Raw genomic sequence first — 18,469 nt, forward strand, 5'->3', positions numbered from 1 at the left:
AAAGGGACACACGGGAAGGGCGAGCGAAAAGAACTGCCCGTCCCGGAGCTTACCGGTGGCGGAGACAACGACAAACGCGGCCCATCTTCCGCAACGGGCGGCCTTTTCGCTGGGGCGGCGAGCTGCTTATTATTATTATAACGTAGAATTTATGAGATAATTAAACTTTGCGAACGATAACCACATTTTGCGGGATCTTCCGGGCGCGCATCCCGAGCACCACGACGTCCTGCGGTCCTTGCGGGCCGCCGGTACCACCACCGTCGACGACCCGCGCCTCGTTTACGGGCTGATTTATCGTTGACACGACCCGTCACGCCAGACATGGCCATGTACACCGTCCTGACAGTTTCCCCATTTTGGGCCCAGCGAGCCGTGGGTTTTACAGCTTCTCCGTTTTTTCTGTTTTCTTTTTTTTTTTTTTTTTGTTTCGAAGAAAACTTTTTACCTTATCCCGACCGACCGACCGGAGGCCACGAAAAGTTGAGCACAAAATGCACTTCACCGAAACATATTGCCCTCCCACGTGCAGCATTAGCGCGGGTGCGCACTCGAACGCGGGCGCCAAATGGCGGATAATCGCTCGCATAAACCGTCGGATTAATGCAATTAAAATGCCACTCACGGCGACGGTGGCGCAATCGCGCACTGAGCTGTCCCGAAACCGAATGTAAAAAGTGACTGAAAATTTGCGCAACATAAGGATCCCCGGGTCGTCGGGTGTCTTCGGAGGGCTTTTATCTTAATTGCAGCCGGCATCGCGGGCAGCCGACCTGGTCCACCTCTCGGGTCCGGCCGTGTGTCGTGCCATTTGCGACGTCTAAGCGGTTAATCAAATTTTCATAATTCCCCAACTTGATTCAATTTGACGCTCGGTAACGGTGCTGGCCACCGTGTGAGTCTGTCTCCGATCCGTGACGCGTCGACGCGTCTGGTGGGCCCGACCTTTTGATGGACGCAAAACGATGACGGCCACGGTTCGGAAATGTTCGCTCAAGTGAAAAAGAAAACATAATTTCACATTTGACGCCAGTTCAATGTTTAGCTGTGTTAAGTTGGTTTCTTCGCTCGATAAAAGAAGTTGTACCGTAACATTGACTAATATTAGGTTTTGCTTCTTCTGTCCTTCATGATCTTGTATTTTGGGTAAGTCTAAGAGAACCATCAACATCGATTGCTTCATGACCAAATCACTATCGACTATGCTCCTTACTATCGGTGGGCTCTGAGAGGTTCGATCCACTATGAGCTACTCAAACCTGGTGAAATCTGGACGAATGGCTTAATAAATAGTTTGCTTCCTGAAGAGGAACAAATCGTTTGTCGTGTCCTCCCCAAATGGCCAGAGACTGCGATTTTAATTTAAACACTAAAGCTCACTTAAGTGGAAGCCTACTCCATCAACAGAGAGAGAGAGAGGGAGAGCTGGCAATCATGTGAGTGGCCAGAAGCGGCCAGAAACAAATACACAGGCTGACGCTCCGCACTTGGGCACGTACTTGGCCACCGGTAAGCCCAGCATCTTGTGCTCACAGCATACGTTAGCGATTGAAATAAAGTTCCTCACCACATAAAGCTCGGTCATTAACATCAAACGGAAGCCACTAAAGGAACTCGTGCGACCGACGCCCAGCAAAACCGAGCCCATTCAAGCAACATGTTGTCGTTCGGAATCGTGTTCGTTTCCGTTTCGTTTGATTTCTTTTTCTTGCTGGGCTTTTGCTACCCCAACACGCGACAGATTGAAACATAACGACCCGACTCAATGCCCGGCCCGCCATTGCGAAGCACACACAGCGTAATGCCACTTTAATTCCGCACAACCGGCGGGCAACTTTCGGGGCCAGGCAAAATTTCGAGCTTCTGCTAGTTTCCGAATTCCACCGTGTGCCCACCGTGGATGCCACGCGTCCTGTCTGTGCGTGAGTGTGTGTGTGCGATGCTGATGAGGGAGTTTGCATAATTTCTACGGCCGTTCCGGGGGCAAGCAAACAAGATTGTTAACGATTTTTCCTTAAACGATTACAATTAAGGCTCAACGATTATGGGAGCCCACGAGGGGCCACCGGCAGGGCGGGGGGGAGAGCCTGGCACACAAACCGATTGCCGCTGATCGGCGGGCCGTGATACGGTGTCGGTGGCCCTCCCCCCCCGGAACGACCGTGTACGGGCCAGCGGTCCTTTTTGGCAAGATGTTTTCCGTTTGTTTTTCCGTTCGAAAATTAGTAAACGAGTAACCGACTCGGATGGAGTCAAACATAAGCCCACCGAAACGACTGGTTTCTGGTTTTTGCGTTGGCCGTAGAACCAAGTTCTATAGAAAGGTTCGCGGGAAAAGGCAAGAAGTGGAGGTGGTGTGGAGTACCCGAACGATTCGGGTCGATAGTGTTCGAAACAGAAGCCACAAAACAGACACCACGACTCACTTGGTTCGCATCTCCAATAACTGGGAAAGTGTCCAAGAAAATCGCCCCCCATACGGCGAGGACCGGCTGGACCGGAAATGCCAGCTCCGGCCGGCCGGTCGATGATGGAACGATTTCACATTTTGCGTGGCTCATTTGGTCGCAACCCGACCAGTTCCGACCGGCCAGCATCATCCGAAAGGGCAGGCCGAAAGGATCCTTTTTGGGCACAAATTTATTACAGTCATTTCCCATGCTATCGGCGTACGGCCGATGGTTGATGGTGCCGGCAAAGGTCAGCTCCCGGCCCGGTGGCCTCCCAATCATCGGGTGGGCCCGAATTGCGATGAAGGCAATGCTGGCGGCGGCCGACGCTTTATGAGCCTTTATTTTGCTTTGCTTATCACCACCCAGCATGAAGGGGGGTGAACGGCGATGAATCGATTCACAAAACCGGAGCCTTCGGAAGGGTGACCTTGCGTATCGCTTTCCCTTGCGCTGATTGGTTCTCCGGTGAAAACCCACCTTTAACGTTGATTAATTTAACAACTTTGACTGAGAGCACACTTTAAGTTTAATCAACTGTCGACGAGGTCTTAATATGAGTTTTCCGCCGCCCCGCTGAACCCGGCCCCGGTGATTAAGCAATGTTTGCTCTTCCGTGCGATAAGCTTAACGGTGCCCGGTCGCGGAAGGAAGCTACGGGCGCATTCGCATTAATGCTCAAACGCCGAAAAATCCCGCAAAGTCATTTGGGCGTTAACTGCGCCAGGCGCAGGGACGCCAACCACCGTTTACGTCAACGACACGTGTGCCAGTGTGTGGCGGGGGGCGGTCTGGTTTCATATGCTCATGCCGCTGGCAGACGACAAACCTCGCCGGCGGCGGTTGGGTTGTGCCCAAACCCAATCTCAAGCGGAGCGGAAAACTCCACCTGTCAGGGACGGCAAACACAATTATAATCCTCCCGCAGCCATGCGCCTTTCGGAAGGATGTCTTTCTTCGGCGCGCGCGGGTGGACCATCTCAGGACGCGGCCTCCGGCTGTGGCAGCTGCTCCGGATCGCCCTCGTCCTGGTGCTGGCGCCTCTTCGCAAACATCACACGAACTGATCCCTTGGTGATGCCGCCCAACGACGGCGCCCGCCGGTTCCACCCGAAACCTTTCGCTAAAACCATTTATAAATAGATTTATCTTCACCGGCAGCCAGCTCGGTGTCGGTGGCTGCAGGAAAGTGCACACGGGATCCAGAGGCAGCTGGCCCGGTACCGGTTGATGAGCGTGAGTCCTGCGCAAGTTTCTGGAGCCGACGTGCATCTCCGCGATGGCTTCCCGGTAGGCTAATGGAAATCGTACCAATCAGCTTGGCGCGAGCGAGGTTAAGCGTAGCTTAAAGGCGGTAAGATGGTGAACAGACTCTGTGCATATGATCGATACTAACGAGAATTCATTTAAAAAATATATCAAATGCAGCCTTAGCCAGCCATATGCGTTAGTAGCATAGTTTAAAGGATGTTTCCAATGCATCCGACTTGATGCAAATCGGAAGACAAAATAAAAAAAATATGCTCGTCTATGTGTCTGTAGCGTTAGTACCTGAACAAAAAAAACATGGAACAAACGGCCAATACTACACAACAAATTAAACAAGTTTATGGCGATGATGAGTGTATGAGTAGAGAGAGAGTTTTAATAAGGAATAAACAATTTCAAGAGAATCGTGAGGACTTGGAAGACGATGAATGGCCACAAGATCCAAATCATTCAAATTTGGTGGAAAAAGTTCGAGAAACTAGAGCTGTGAACGGAACGTTTACTTTCAGGATGTTGGCTGAAGAATCTAATACAATTAAAGACTCCTTTTAGAAAATTTAAGGTAATGATTTGAAGGAATGAACATTTTGTGTTCGGTTTGTTTCCCAAGAATTAACAAACGACCAAAAGGATGCTCGTATAAAACATTCGAAAAACATTATGTAAACCGCCATACAGGACACGAACCTTTAGTGTTCTCCTGATCTATCACCATGTAACTATTTGTCCTTAGCTCAAATTTGAAATGAAAGGATCAGTTAAAGACGACATTCCAGCGATTCGTGGTTGACCCATCAACGGGTATAACTTTTTAATCTGTTATCCGATTTGCAAGAAGAGATCTGTTTGAAAGAAGAAGAACGAACTGCGTAATTTAGAGGTGCTAGGTACGTAACCTTAAAATTTTACTTGCCATCTTCATGGGAGGGCTTCGTGAATAAAATTGTTTTGACAAAACTAACAAAAAGCTTTGGTTATTTTGCATCAAAAAGTGTCCATTATAAACACAATTTCTTACAAAATATTAATCTAAAAGGATTGCCAGGAACGCGCACGCACGAGCACAAGTGCAAGACACGCGCTCCTAGACGTCTTGAGGTGCGTGAGCAGACGTCGAGAGCATCCCTCCGTCGTCACATCCAACGGTGGATTATGCGCCCGAGGGTCGAAAACGTTTAACACTCACTTACCGGGGTGCCACGGCCACCACCGGGTATCGGGTGCGTCTGCCTAATTTCCCCCCGCTTCCACCCTCTCGGCCCCCGATGCTCGGCTTTGATTCGCTTCATTAACGTCCGTGTGCCGGCGGCTTTGTGTGACGTGAGCTGCCGTGAAACCTGAATCTCCGTGGGCGGACGGTGGGGCCAGGATGTGTGGTAATCACACCCAACTGACCCGACTGGGGCATGTAGCTGGAAGCATAAGGCCACCGGCCGCCCCCGGTAGCGGTCGATGCGGTGGTGAAATAAATCATTTTTGGGACCCGGCATAAAACACCCGCACCGAGCGGGCGGACGAAGGTAGCCCAAATCGAGGCTCGATGATGAAGGCGTTTTTTTCCGCCATGCTCCCGACAGGTTATGGTTTATCGATTATACGCAACAGGAATTGAGGGGGATTCCGAATCATGGCCGGGACTCGGGGAAAGAAGGAAGAATTGTTTGTTCGAACATAAACGTATGACGCACACGAAGCAAATCATACTCGAATGACAATTTCTTTGGATAGAACAGTTTTTTTTACGCCATAGAAACACTCACCTTTAGCTGCTTTGGTTCGATCCGTTCATGAACCCAAGACGGCTCTCGTTTCACCGATGCACCCGGACCTGAAGCGACCCTCGTTCGCGTTCTACACAATGCCGAAGGATGCTCGATGGCCATCGACCGCAATCTGCATAACTATGGTCCGAGGATATTATGGATGCAGCCGAGCATGCGTCCTGATGCGACCCTGGCACACGGCGGTGGCCAGTGGACTCGGTGCCACGGTCAGATCCAATCAGCTGTGCACCAGCGAGGCCACCCAATTAATATGAGAGGCAAAACTTATCCCCGTTTAGTGCGCTCCGGTGAATAATTTCCACCAAGTGCCATTTATTATTCAGCGTGTCCTGATTCGCGCAGGAACACCGCCACCGAAGGCAACGGAAGTCCCTTGGCTTGGGCAGCGCAAAAAGTTTCTTTCGTCTCACTCTTTCTTGCGGTTTTCTTTTTCATCGTCGGTTTGCGCATCTTTCGCTTCGGTCCCTTTCTGGGATCGCATCGCTTCGTACTTCATCATCGGAAAAACTATTAGCAAAGGGTGACGCCTTGGACACAGAGCATAACGACGAGAGCTCGTAAAACCTGGGCGAATAATCCAAAGCCAAAGTTTTATGGAGCAAAAAACAAGAGGAATTTCAAAAATAAAGCTTCACGACGGCCCGAAAGTGGTCCCGAAGCGCCCTGAACTGCTCATCGCATCTTACATTACCAATTAAAAGTGTGTCTTAAATATTCAGAATATAGAAGAAAGTTTAACTAAGTCCGGCGGGATCGCACCGGGTCCTTGGTGGATCTCGTTACGTTAAGTTACAAACTGGAACCTCAGCTAAATGAATGGCAAGGAAAGTTCTTGTGACATTAACACCGTGACAAGCGTGATAAATCAGCTGTCAGATTCCGACATCTCTCGGCGGGAATAGTTTAGAGACCATTGACTTTTACACGGTAACCATGGTAACCAGCTTGATCGGTAATGTGTTTCTTTCGACGTTTGGTCGTTGCAGGTGAAGCAGCTAGTCAAATACTCAACAAAGCGGAGCCACTTTTCATTTCAAGATCGGAAGCGTTCAAGTTCGCCGTGGGCGACACCATCACACTGCCCTGCGAGGTGGCCTCCCCAGGTAAGTCCCGCTCGAGCCGGTACACGCAGCTCTTCCATCCTTCCGAAGGCCTTTGTAGGCCACGTGACGTATTCCCGTTCCTGTGCTCTCCCTTGTTTCACTTCCCGGCAACGACCACTGGCGACCCCCCGGGGGAGCCATAACTATGTGGCAATGATCCACAGGAGTCCTCCCGTGCGTACCGCGTTCAAGCATCACGGATAACATTCACGTTCACGCTGACCAGGCACCCAGCGGTAGGCCAGCGAAAGGAAGGAACCCTGGAAGGCTGGTGCGCCCGGCATCGGCCCTTACCTTGGCAGCGACGGTGATAAAAAAAAAAGCTAATTTGTACCAGAACCATTCCGGCGGAGTCGAGCCGGGCTTCGGCCTGGCCGGACGAATTGGTGCTCACCGTGGGGGGTTCGGTTGGGGCAAATAAAACACAAATTGATTTATCCCTTTTGCTTGCCAACCCTGCACTACCCACGCACACCCGGTTCCGGTGGGGCCCGGCCGTCCTTTCTTTTACCGAGCGTGCTACAAGCGTTTCCCCGAGGGATTCCGGGTAATTTTTTTTTTCCCCAGTCTGGCCCCGGCCTGACTGGGATTGGCTGGACTTCTGGAGCCCGGGAAAATCCGGAAAAAATCAAAATCTCAAACACGCCGGACAACAATGGGATTGGAAAAGGCGGCCGAAAATGGGTCGAGGTTTTTGGGACTTTTATTGCATTATGGAAGTTATGTTTCTTCCGACCGCAAGAAGGCAGTTAAATTTGCGACAAGGATCCTGCGCGGGGGGAGGGCTCAGGATACCCGTTTTAACTCAGGCCAACAATGACCGAAAAGGCACTGCAACTGGTCCGATTTCGCCACAACGGTAAGTGGCGGTTCTCAGCACTACACCTTTCGTAGTTGGGAATGTGGAACACCTTCAAATCGCTTCGACTGCTCAACGACGGCCACATTTTATAGCATCGAACAGGCAACTTTGGTGTAAAAATTCATAAAAAATTAGCATAAAATCATAAGCCAACTCATAAATCATAATGCTCCCAATGCGTAACATGCCCGATGTGTCACGTTCGCCGGCCACTGTTGACTTTTCACGCTAAAGCCAAGCATTTAAACCCGGCCAATCAACAAGCCATAAATCATACGGGACCGAAATTCGGGATCGCCCGGGGCGGCTTCGGCGCGAGGATATCAAAACATTAAACAAACGTCATACTCCGGCACATCCCGGCCGATGCACACTGTTTACGGTGCTCTTTAAATGGGAAATAAATTACGAGTCGCTCGCACAGTCGAGCCGGTCCCTGTGTTCCCGGCGACCGTCCCGACCGACGGAAGGCGTCACCCTACGGGTCCCGGCATCGGTAGACATTTTGCCACCCTAAAAACACACGACCATAATCCCGGACCGTGGGCCGATCAATGTTTCATGCCATCATTATGGATGGCAAATTTATAACGACGGAATTCAAAACCACTGCAAACAAGGTCGTGTGGCCCACGATGGGGCCCCCTCGTCCGCTGTGCGCTCCCGCGGGACGTCCTGTGGCTGTGCGGTCGATGGAAAAATTTGTCATATTTTGGAATTCATTGCCGTCGTCGTCGTCGTCGTCGTCGCGGCCGGAACCGGAAGACTCCATTGTGCCGGGCCGGAGACATCGAACCCGCGCGTCCCGTGCAGCATTGATGAGGTGAAGGGAATTTGTTTACCGTGCGAACCGCTGAGGCATCGCAAAGGCCCTTGGCGGCCCCCGCGGTGGAACGGTAGCGAACGGTGAAATTATTCATTGACCAGCGACCGCGTCATCGAGCCACCCGAGCCAATCTACCGAGCCGAATCGATCGATGCTTCAGCGCCACTCTACGGTGTCTGGGGGCTATAAATTTTCACCGTGTCGCTAATGTGGAACAACAACGTTCGCGGTCCGGTCAACAGCCCGCCGGGGGACCGCCGGCGGCCGGCGATGTTGACGCACCAACCACAACACGCCCGTTATTGCAAAGTTGTAGACAGCAACCACCACAAAAAACCGGCGCGGCCCGATACTCCTCCGTGGGGAAAGAATTCGCCCGTGGGGACAGAGCTGAGCGCCATGTTACAAGGACGCTCGGCAGGACACAATTCGGTCTGGCACAATCCGGCGCATCGATTATTTGTCACACCGACGATTGGTGGCACTGCGGGGAGTTTGGAGCTTCCGATTGAAAACATGCTTCTATGTTCGCCTGTTGTTCTTTTAGAATTGCCCTCTATCCCGATACTGACGGTCGATACTCGTGACGTAATAGAAGTAATTCGCTCACATTCTGTAACCAGTAACATTGCAGCAGTAATAATGTTGATCCAGTCCGGGCTGAACCGGGCTCCGTATCGCATAAGACGTACATAAATCAGCGCCACAGGTGAGGTGCGATAACACTCCTCGTACCAGGCTCACCAGCCCCAGGCAAGGTCCTTCGACCGTCCATCGAATGGCAGATTGTGGCCCCGTACCGAAGCGGCCGGCTCGCTCTATAATCAGAGGCCATTCATCAGGCGGCCGTGGCGGCCACCACGGAAGCCAGCGCCGGACAGGAAAGATACACATCCGATTGCATACCTTTAGGGGCGAGGGTCGAACGCCCGGCCATCGCTTCCGTCGCTGCTAACGACATTAATCGATTTGCTTTGACAGTTGGCTTCGGACTGGGTTCGGTTCGGGACGGGTTCGGCACGGTTTCCGGCCCGAGCCCGTTGACCGAGTTTGTTTTGATTGCAAATTCAATCAATCCTGCCCGGCCCGGTTACGGATCCCGGCCGGCCGCTCCGCCGCATAATCGGTCGCAATCGGACCGATCGTCGGCCGGTGGCGCTGGAGTTTACAATTCTAATTTACAGACTGCGCGACCACACCGTTCAATTTGATGGCCTCATCGTTTATCGAGCAGTTATTGAACGGGGCAATTGATTCCGATGCCGCGCGCGCTTCGGAATAGCGTCGGAGTTGCATTTTAATGGGGCTCCGTGTCAGAATTCATTACGCAGAAAGTCCCTTTCTTTCGGAGCAGATTTATTAATGGAATGCAATTGAGGAAATGTTCGATTTAGGGCAGGCAGGCTACTGACAGAGCACGTCATCGGTGGGCCAATGCACGGGGGATTCGGAGTCAAAGCACTGGACAGTAGCTCTGCCCACGGACTGTCAATTTTCCCCTTGTCCGCTGCCAGTCATTGCCTCGTGTCCCGTGGCCACTTCGGTCGCCCGTTCATAATTCAAAAGACAACGTCAATCTCATTCGACCCACATTCGCTGCATTGGTAACCGTTTTTGGACTACAGCGACTTGTCGAAACGCCTCGCGCCTTGTCCACTGTCAATCGGTCTCAGCAGCTGCCACGGCTGGTGGTACAATTATTTATGACAATCAATCAACGACAGGCGCAGGCAACCGCACCGGGCGCGGGCGCGCCAATAACGTCATTGCCGTCGATGAGCGGTTTTTCACATATCCGGGGACACCAGGGACGCACCACAGAATTTTATCGATTCTCCAATTGAAGGACAATTTCGACTTACAACCGGCGGCCAGAGGCCACGGCAGAATGCAATCGCGGGTCCGAGCGGGTCCAACTCAATTTGAATTGTGTCAAATGCAGAAGCGGCCCCCCCACCGGAAGCTGAATTGCGTTCGAAGTGCCATCGAAGCAAACCCAAACCGGCACCTAATGAAGGGGACTACCGAAAGCGCGAGCCCGGTCCTTTTTTACGTCGCCTATTCCATCCGAAACGCTGCCCGTCGCCTTTTTTTCGGCATCGACTCCTCGGCCAGCAGGTGATCAGCTCCGTAACTCGATTCATTCCGGCACAGGACCTTCCCGATGGGCCGGCTGCTCTCGTTCGCTTTTACAATCTACCCGTTCGTTAACCGAACGTGCCTGTGTGAATCCTTTACGACCCCTTCCGGTGGCGTGACGTGAAGGGAAACTCGGTGGGACAGCGAACGAAATCCCATCGATGGAGCTTACGCTGCGGGAGCTTGCAGTCTTAGTGGGACCCTGTAACGATCGTCAGCAGTTCGTAACGGCCCGGAAAACCTGACGTCCGGGCCGGCCGACCGTGTGGTCAAACATGAAAATGATAGCCCCTACACCGGCCTACACGGAGTCTCCTGGCGGGGCCGACCGGCACGAAGCCATCGGCACAAATGACAGGCGTACAACGAGATTACTGTTCCGCAGATACAGTGCTTCAATCCACCAAACAACAGACCATCAGGCTCTCTGGAACAGACCATCAGGCTCTCTGGCTTAGGTCCCGAGTGTGAGCTGCAATTCAATAATGGGTCCATTTGACAGAAGATGGCCGTCAGTAGTAGAGCCGATGGGTGACAGCACTCGATTGATGAGTTTTCTCCCACTTTTCGGTGCCTTTTGCAGTTAGTTTGCATTAAACTGACCGATGGGCTTCAGTTCCTCGACATATTTGAGTGGTGCTCGATTGGCCACACCTTGTCTCCAGTTTCCTTACATTGTACGTTGAATTGCGTATAATCAAGGAGCGATAAATTGCAGGACTCCAACGACTGTGGTACGGTCTAAATGACAACAGCATAGAGCGCCCATTATCTGAACCGTTGATCCTGCCGCAGTGAGTCCCATCCCGAACCGTAACTCCTATCAGCCATTCGATTTATTCACCCTCCGACGGGTTCACCTGCGGCCGGCCTGCGGGACAGTAAAAAGAAAGGCAATAAAATGTAATTTGTCTCAACTGAATAAACATTCCGGGATTATCGCCCCCGGGGGCAGAGAACTCCGTAGCGTGATTTGCCACTGGCCGCCTGGCGGGTCCTGGGCCGGGGATTTTCCGGCTCACCGGCGGTCGCCCGCTGACAGTTATCACTGACCGGGTGGGCGCCCGCCCGGTTACCCTTATCGTGGCTCACTTCGCGACCGGTGACGTGGAAGTGGTGCCCAAAATTACCTATTCAAAGTACCGTCAGCTGCTGAACGGCGCCTGGCCACCCGCTGGCCACCCGCGAACGGCAGGGCGAATAAAATTTCATCGACCATTCCTGGCAAGCGTTCTTCGGTACGCACGGTGCCCATTTCGGAGGGCACCCTTGCTATCGCCAAAGTGGCCATTTAACGACCCGGCCGCCGGTGCCGTCCGACACTTGGTGCGGATCAATTTTGCATGTAATTTTATAGCGAAAGACTTCATTAATTTTAATTAGCTTCGCTTTTCGCGTCCGAGGGATTTACGACTTTCGCGTGGTGCGCTGCCCAGAAGTCCCAGACCGGGGCAGCGAGGTCGCCCTTCGTTTGGTTTGGCCGGTCACCATTACGCCAAACGTCCTGGACGGCGCGTGCCTGAGATAATGCCAGTGCTTGATCACCTTTGGGAAGGGAGGGAATGACACCAGGACGAAGGGTGACATCGTCGGCCTATCGGTTTTATTGCTAACAAGAACTCATAAAACTTCACTCTTTACTGCGCACCGCCGATAAGGCGGCGGAAGGACGCGTCGACGTTGCGTCAACTAATCCGGGAGTGTCCATTTCCGATGCAGAGGTTCCTTGCGATTCCGTGAATTAGACCCCCGGACTGAGTTCGTCTACTAACTGTCATCACTCGTACTCCGCAGGAACCTATGTGCTGGCCTGGAAGCGGGGCATCGCCATCCTGACGGCGGGCTCGGTGAAAGTGACGCCCGACCCGCGCGTCCGGCTCGTCAACGGCTACACCCTGCAGATACGCGACGCCGTGCCGCAGGACGCCGGTGACTACATCTGTCAGATCGCAATGTTGGACCCGCGGGAGATAACGCATCATGTGGAAATTTTGGGTAAGTACGCACCAGCCAGCTAATAATGGATCGCTGAACCAAATTGGTCAAAGAGTTTCGGGGAATTAACGAGTCAGACCACCCATCAGTAGAGAGCTTATGTTTTATGTTTATGCTCCAGTGACCCAAACAACTATGTGGAAGTCAGCGCAAACGAATTCTGGACCGATTTAGCTCAAAGTTACTTACGAGGTGAAGGTGTATTGAAGTCAGCATCTGAATCTATTGAACTGAACTAAACTTCAAGTAACAGTAGTTTGAAGTTGTGGCGTTTCGATTTTAGTACTGAGAATGGGAACCCGCCAACTATACGAAGGCCGTTCAAAAAGTATCGCGACGTTTGAATTTTCGCGGGGTACGTACATTCGTTTTTTCGATTTTTTGGAGGCGTTGTATTGCTACTCGTGTTACGCGCTAATGTTGAAAAGTTTGGCTATTTTGATTGCTCAGTAAATTTTTAACAGCTCTTTTGCTTGGACGTGTTTTGTTTTAATGACTATTTTTGTCTATTCAAAAAAAAGGTTGACAGAGAATCTGTATCAAATATTGTGTGAAAAAATTAGGTGCGGGGACGCATTCAAAGAGTCCTCTATGGGTTATTTAGAAGCTATTAGGACCCAAAGCATCGTATATCGATGGTTCAAAATGTTCACAGAGGGCAGAGAAGAAGCGAGCAACGAAGAACCTAGTTCGGTGGGATGCGAAGATTTTGCTTACAGTTTTCTTCGATTGCAGGGGCGTGGTGCATCATGAGTTGTTGTCAAAGGATAGAACGGTTCATAAAGAATATAACCTAAAAGTTGTATACAATTTGCCCGAAGCAATCCACCACAAACGGCCAGATTTGTGGGAAACCCAGAATTGGTTTTTGCGCCTCTGCTCACATATAATTGTTTCTGCGCGAATTGTTGGCCAAAACAACAAACTAATGATGCCAAAGCCACTGTATTCCCCAGATCTGGCTCCATGCAATTTTTTCCTGTTCTTTCCAATTTTCCAAAACTTAAATTACCGCTTCGTGGCCAATTATTTTTGGAGTACACCAAATTAGCCGCTGAGCCAAAACACTTCCAAGCTAAACATATTTTACTGATTACTCAAAATGACTAAACTTGCCAGCATTAGTGAGTGACATGAGTAGCAACATAACACCAATAAAAAAATTAAATTCGAAAATGGTCCGGCGGAAATTCAAACATCGCGATACTTTTTGAACGGCCCTCGTATGTCAGAAATCCCGAAATTGTGCAATCTTTTAGGTGCATTCCAAATACTTTGCGTTCCGATGCAACTCCCCAGCAATGTAATCGCCAGAGTTCCTAAACCCTAGTGAAACAATTTGGACCAAACGTTGGCATCAGTTTGGCTATCTTCCCCCGACAATTCTTGCATAATCCGTCGATCAGCTACAGGAACGAAGTGTACCCGTAATTTACCCAACATTCATCACATCCATAATAGCATTCGACGTCTAATCGATACCGGCCGCCGTGTCAGCCTTTTGCAGTGTTTGCGTTTTCCTTTTTTTTCCGTTCGGCTCATGTTGACAAAGTGTTCCCACTTTCGGCAAACGTGCGCCCCACAATAACAAATTCCCGCCCCACCCTTGGGGCGGGGGTGCGATTATGAGCACGGCCCTGCGGAGGCTCTACCAACCGTTACAACCACCCTTGCCTGGCTGTCCGCTTCCGCTGCGCCACGCCGCGCACGCGGAAAAAGTTGGAAACTTCGACTCTTTTGTAAGTTGTTTGAACAAATCGTCGATAAGCTCTTCCGATCCGATCTCATTCGCGCTGCTCCCCGCCCTGCGTTCGGTGTTCGGCGTCTGCCGCATCCATTTACACTTGGCCCGGGCCCGGGCCCCGACGAGGTTACACTTGCTACACGAGTCTGCGGGGCGAAAACTTTTCGCCGCCCAACATGGCGGCCCAAGATGAATCATCGATCGCTTCACGCGGCCCGTGGAAATTCCCTGGCGGGCGGAGGATGTGTATGTTCCCCCCTCTTTCCAATCCCCCCGCGGCAGGACGGGTGGAAATCTTGGCCAAGGAAACTTGGCTGTCTCGCATGCTGATTTATGGCGGGTTGTTCCTCTGGCTCTCGCGCGGATGTCTTATCCTTATCGTGCGCCGGGGTCGGTTGGTTTCGCTTTGCTTGCGCCGGCACCGGAATGGAACGGATTTTCTTGTCCCGCCCCGCGGATCGGTTGCTCCGGCTGCTGTTGCTGCTGGGGCCGAGGACGGTGACAACCTTTCAACTTTCACCGCACGTTCCGTAACAATCATAGGTTATTAAATCTTTTTGAGTGATTTCATTTGGCAAAGCGACGCCGGCCGGCCGGCCGGCCGGCAGCGCTTAGAACGCCATCACGTGTCGCCCGGGAAAACTCGGAAAAAGAGTCTCCGGACCCGGCGTTGCAGTGGAAGCGAGAGAAAAAAACGGCAGACGGTAGCGAACCGTCAGGGCGTCAGAATTTATTGCAGGAGTTTGCCTGAAATATTTGCACGGTTGTTTGCTTTACAATTTCGTGACCGTCAAAGTTTGTACCCATCCTATGGGGTGTCTTGTTTTTTTTATATTCCTAAGCTCCAAACGGAAGGATTTTATCCTTTTCCATCCATTTTCTTTTGGCCGCGGCCCGGTTCGGCCCGGTTTAAACAGCAGCACCCCAAAAATTGAATGAGCCACCCACCGACCGATCGAGTTATAATCGGGAGAAAAGAAAGGTTTATGGACCGGAGTAATAACGCGGATAATTTACTGCGCGCCGCGCGAACCACCCGGCCTAATTGTGTGGTAACTGAGTTTGGTTGCGAAACGACATAAATTTTTTGTTTGCCACCAACCCTCCACGGGCAGTGAGTCAGTGCGCCGGTGAAGGCTACATTTTTAACAAACTTTCCAATTGCCGAGACGATGTTAATTAATTGCGTAATAAATCATCTTCGTGGAACGCAGCGCATGTGCCAAACAAATTGAACCGATTCGGTGAAGGAAATTAAGAGCTGTACCATGACGGTGTTCCAAAAAAGGTTCACCGGCTTCGGTTCGGGAAATTAGTGTTATAAAAAGATTTTCCACAAAGCGATGGTGTACCAGGAATCGATTGACCATTAATTCCGAGTAAAATACGAGGGACGTTTTTCACAGGTAAAGGTGTGTTTGAGCAGAATGGTTCGATAGGACGCTTCTGCTTGCCCCGTACGCTGGTTACAGGCTGTGATCAGTTCTGTTGAAATATCATGGCTTCTGCGATGCCTACTTCGGTTTCCATCGAATCGAAATGCAGCAAACGCAGCGCCCTGTTGCCATGGCTTCCGTTTTCCCGCATACTTGCTCGTTACGAAACCTGTACCATTACAGCGAGAGTTCGTCCGTTAATGATTCTTTCTTTAAAAAGTAATTGTTGCTAGCGATGGGTTAAGAAAAAACTCCCGTTTCGAGCTATAAACAACTTTAAACCTCATTTCGAACTCACTCAAGAATTTGATTTATACTTTAACGATTTGATTAAAAACGATACACTTCGTACTGATGTCAAAAGCTGTACTGCGTTGAGGAAACCCAGAGTAAAGCTTAGTACCTTGCCAAAAGTCCCCGCAGGATACTGACACTGTTCAGCAGGGCGCACATTTCCACCTGAACGCATACCAACGGAGACGCGTCCGACCTGACAACCTGTTAATCGAAAATTAAGACTAGCCACGCGGTCGGTTGCTGCGCTTCGGTTGCCTCGGACAGCCAGCTGAATGGCGAAGAAATTCCAACCAAATCAGTGTCACGTACATCAAACGGGTCCATTTTCGATCTGACCGCAGACGTGCATGGCGCGGCATTTGAAGATACGCTGGATACGGCTATATTGGCAGCGCAACGTGACAGCTAACCGAATCGGTGGCAGCCATTGGAATTGCTACGCCGGAACCGGCAGCTCAGTGATGCAACCTCTGAACGGATTATCGGAAGTCGTTGAAGAAACATGCTTAAAAGTCGTGACGGTCAAGAAACAAGGGGTGAAGGGATTGGGAATGTAGTAAAAGTTTGAAATGCGACACAGATATCGAGAGCTTTACCACAAAAACTTGCCAGAAAAAGGCCGCGGTGCGCTGGATGCAGTGCCCCAGCACCGGACAGCGGATTGACTGCTTACGCAATCTGGCTCTGGCCTTCGCCTAGATAATATAGTTTTTCCAAGTGTCAATTCGAAACAAATCGGAAAACCTCCGACCCGCCGACCGGACAGCCGGACCTGGGCCGGGAGACGCATCCGAGCGCGGGTCACCAAATCGGGAAACAATCCGAAATTTTCTCCACCCACCGTGGGCTGGCCATTTGTTCTGCTTTTTTATGCTTTGTTTTTCTTTCTCCCCCACTGATGGCCTCCCTTGACGTTGTCACATCCTTTTTATCCGCCCCCGGGCCGTCCGCCCGTCCATTTTCGGGTCGTCCCTCTCGAGAGTGCTCGAAGGTCGGTGGTATCCGGGTGGGCGATCGGGTATGCCACTCAAGGGGCGTTCCAGCGTCCCCGGCACGTACGAGTTTTCCGAGTCCGACTTTCGGGTTTGGCACCGGTCCGTGTGTTTGCGAACCCCTCCGGCGGAAGCGGAAGTCAGCAGGAAAATGAACTTCCACACGAGAGTAGATTTCCGCTGTGGGCGAAACCCGGGGGGACGGGCGGACAGTCTGGGGAAGGGGACCCAAATGGGATGAAAAGTCTGGACCGATTCCGCTTGCCCGGTTGCTGGCTCCGTTGGCAACAGTTTTCCCCGCAGTTAAGGGTAGTTTTGAGGGTTGCTTCATCTGCAGAAGTTCGCCACCATCGCCACTCCGGGAACGACTCCGACTCCGTGTCCGGTCGTTTTTGAGCGCCGTACCCCGGGGGGGAGGGGCGCGGGTTTCGGGAAAAATTCTTCGGCCAAAAATAGGGGACATTCTGCGCTTTCCCGCCGAGAGCGCCGAGAGCGCGCCAGAGCGTGGACCGGTGGCGTGCAAGACGAACGTCCTATTTGCTGCCATCTTTATGCGTTTCTGACGTTCAATCTGGCAGTTTGGAGTTCGCTTTTTTTTCGACCCATGCGAACGTCCACCACCGACGTAACAGCAGTTCCGGTGGAATTTCAAACAGTTTCGCCACTTTTCGCCCACTTCTCTGCGGTGGGCGCTTCACTGCGGGAAAGCGCCCCCTGGTGGCGACTTTCCCGACTTTGGAGGAGGACACGGACGCGGACACGAACGCGGAAACGGAAGATGATGGAAGCGCCGAACGGCCAGCGTCGTGGCGGCTGACGGAAATAATAAACTTTTCGGTGCACAAGTGTCGTGACTGTTTGCCCGATAACGAATGAGAAACGCAACGCTTTTATCAAACGCCAGCCAGCGGGAGAGAGAGAGAGAGAGAGACAGAGTGTGTTCCGAATTTGTCGCCGAACGGAACGGAAGGAGCCAGAAGTGGTCCAAACTTGGCGGATGTGCCACAATGAGATTTATTCGGTGTCGAAAACTCTGCCGTAACGTGTCGGATTTATACGTGTTTGAGTGCCGCTGTGCCCTTACAATCGCTGAACCAGTAAAACAATTTGATAACGTGTTCAGAATGTGTTAACGAAGCGAAAGAGACAGCGAGAGTAATTCGTAAGTAAGTGGTAACAGTTTGTTAGCTTTACCGAAACACCGAAGTTGTAACATCCTTTTTCCCAATTAGTTAAGCGATTTGTGTAATGAGCACTTCATATGAGCGGGGTTATTCAATTCCCTTGAGAAGTTCAACTTTAAAGTTGCCCAGAGAAGGGCATTAAAGAGGTATCGACATTGTGTACGCAACTCCGACAGGGAGTCCTTGTCGAGGTGGACGAGATCTTCATCATGACGAACCATTTATCACTTCAACCAAAATTGGGCAACCTTCCTCATATTGCCGTCTTAAAATTCTGCACGTGATCTCTCGCTTGGCTGTGACTCGAACCATTTTGGGTTCGACGGAAATGTGCCAATCATGTCAATATAGACATGAGGTCCTCCTACCGGGCAGCCAGAACTAGAGC

At 51.4% G+C, this 18,469-nt stretch overlaps 1 protein-coding gene across 1 annotated transcript in view; it reads left to right on the top strand.

Annotated features, from left to right (window-relative positions):
• LOC131212288 (hemicentin-1-like) overlaps positions 1-18,469 on the top strand; it is a 54,510-nt gene that overhangs the window by 18,570 nt on the left and 17,471 nt on the right. Inside the window, exons 2-3 of the mRNA XM_058206090.1 lie at positions 6,490-6,606; positions 12,228-12,428. Of these exons, the coding sequence (XP_058062073.1) occupies positions 6,490-6,606; positions 12,228-12,428 (318 nt within the window). The remainder of the gene's footprint in view (positions 1-6,489; positions 6,607-12,227; positions 12,429-18,469) is intronic.

Source organism: Anopheles bellator, chromosome 2 (genome assembly GCF_943735745.2).
Source record: "Anopheles bellator chromosome 2, idAnoBellAS_SP24_06.2, whole genome shotgun sequence".
In the NCBI taxonomy this organism is placed as follows: domain Eukaryota; kingdom Metazoa; phylum Arthropoda; class Insecta; order Diptera; family Culicidae; genus Anopheles; species Anopheles bellator.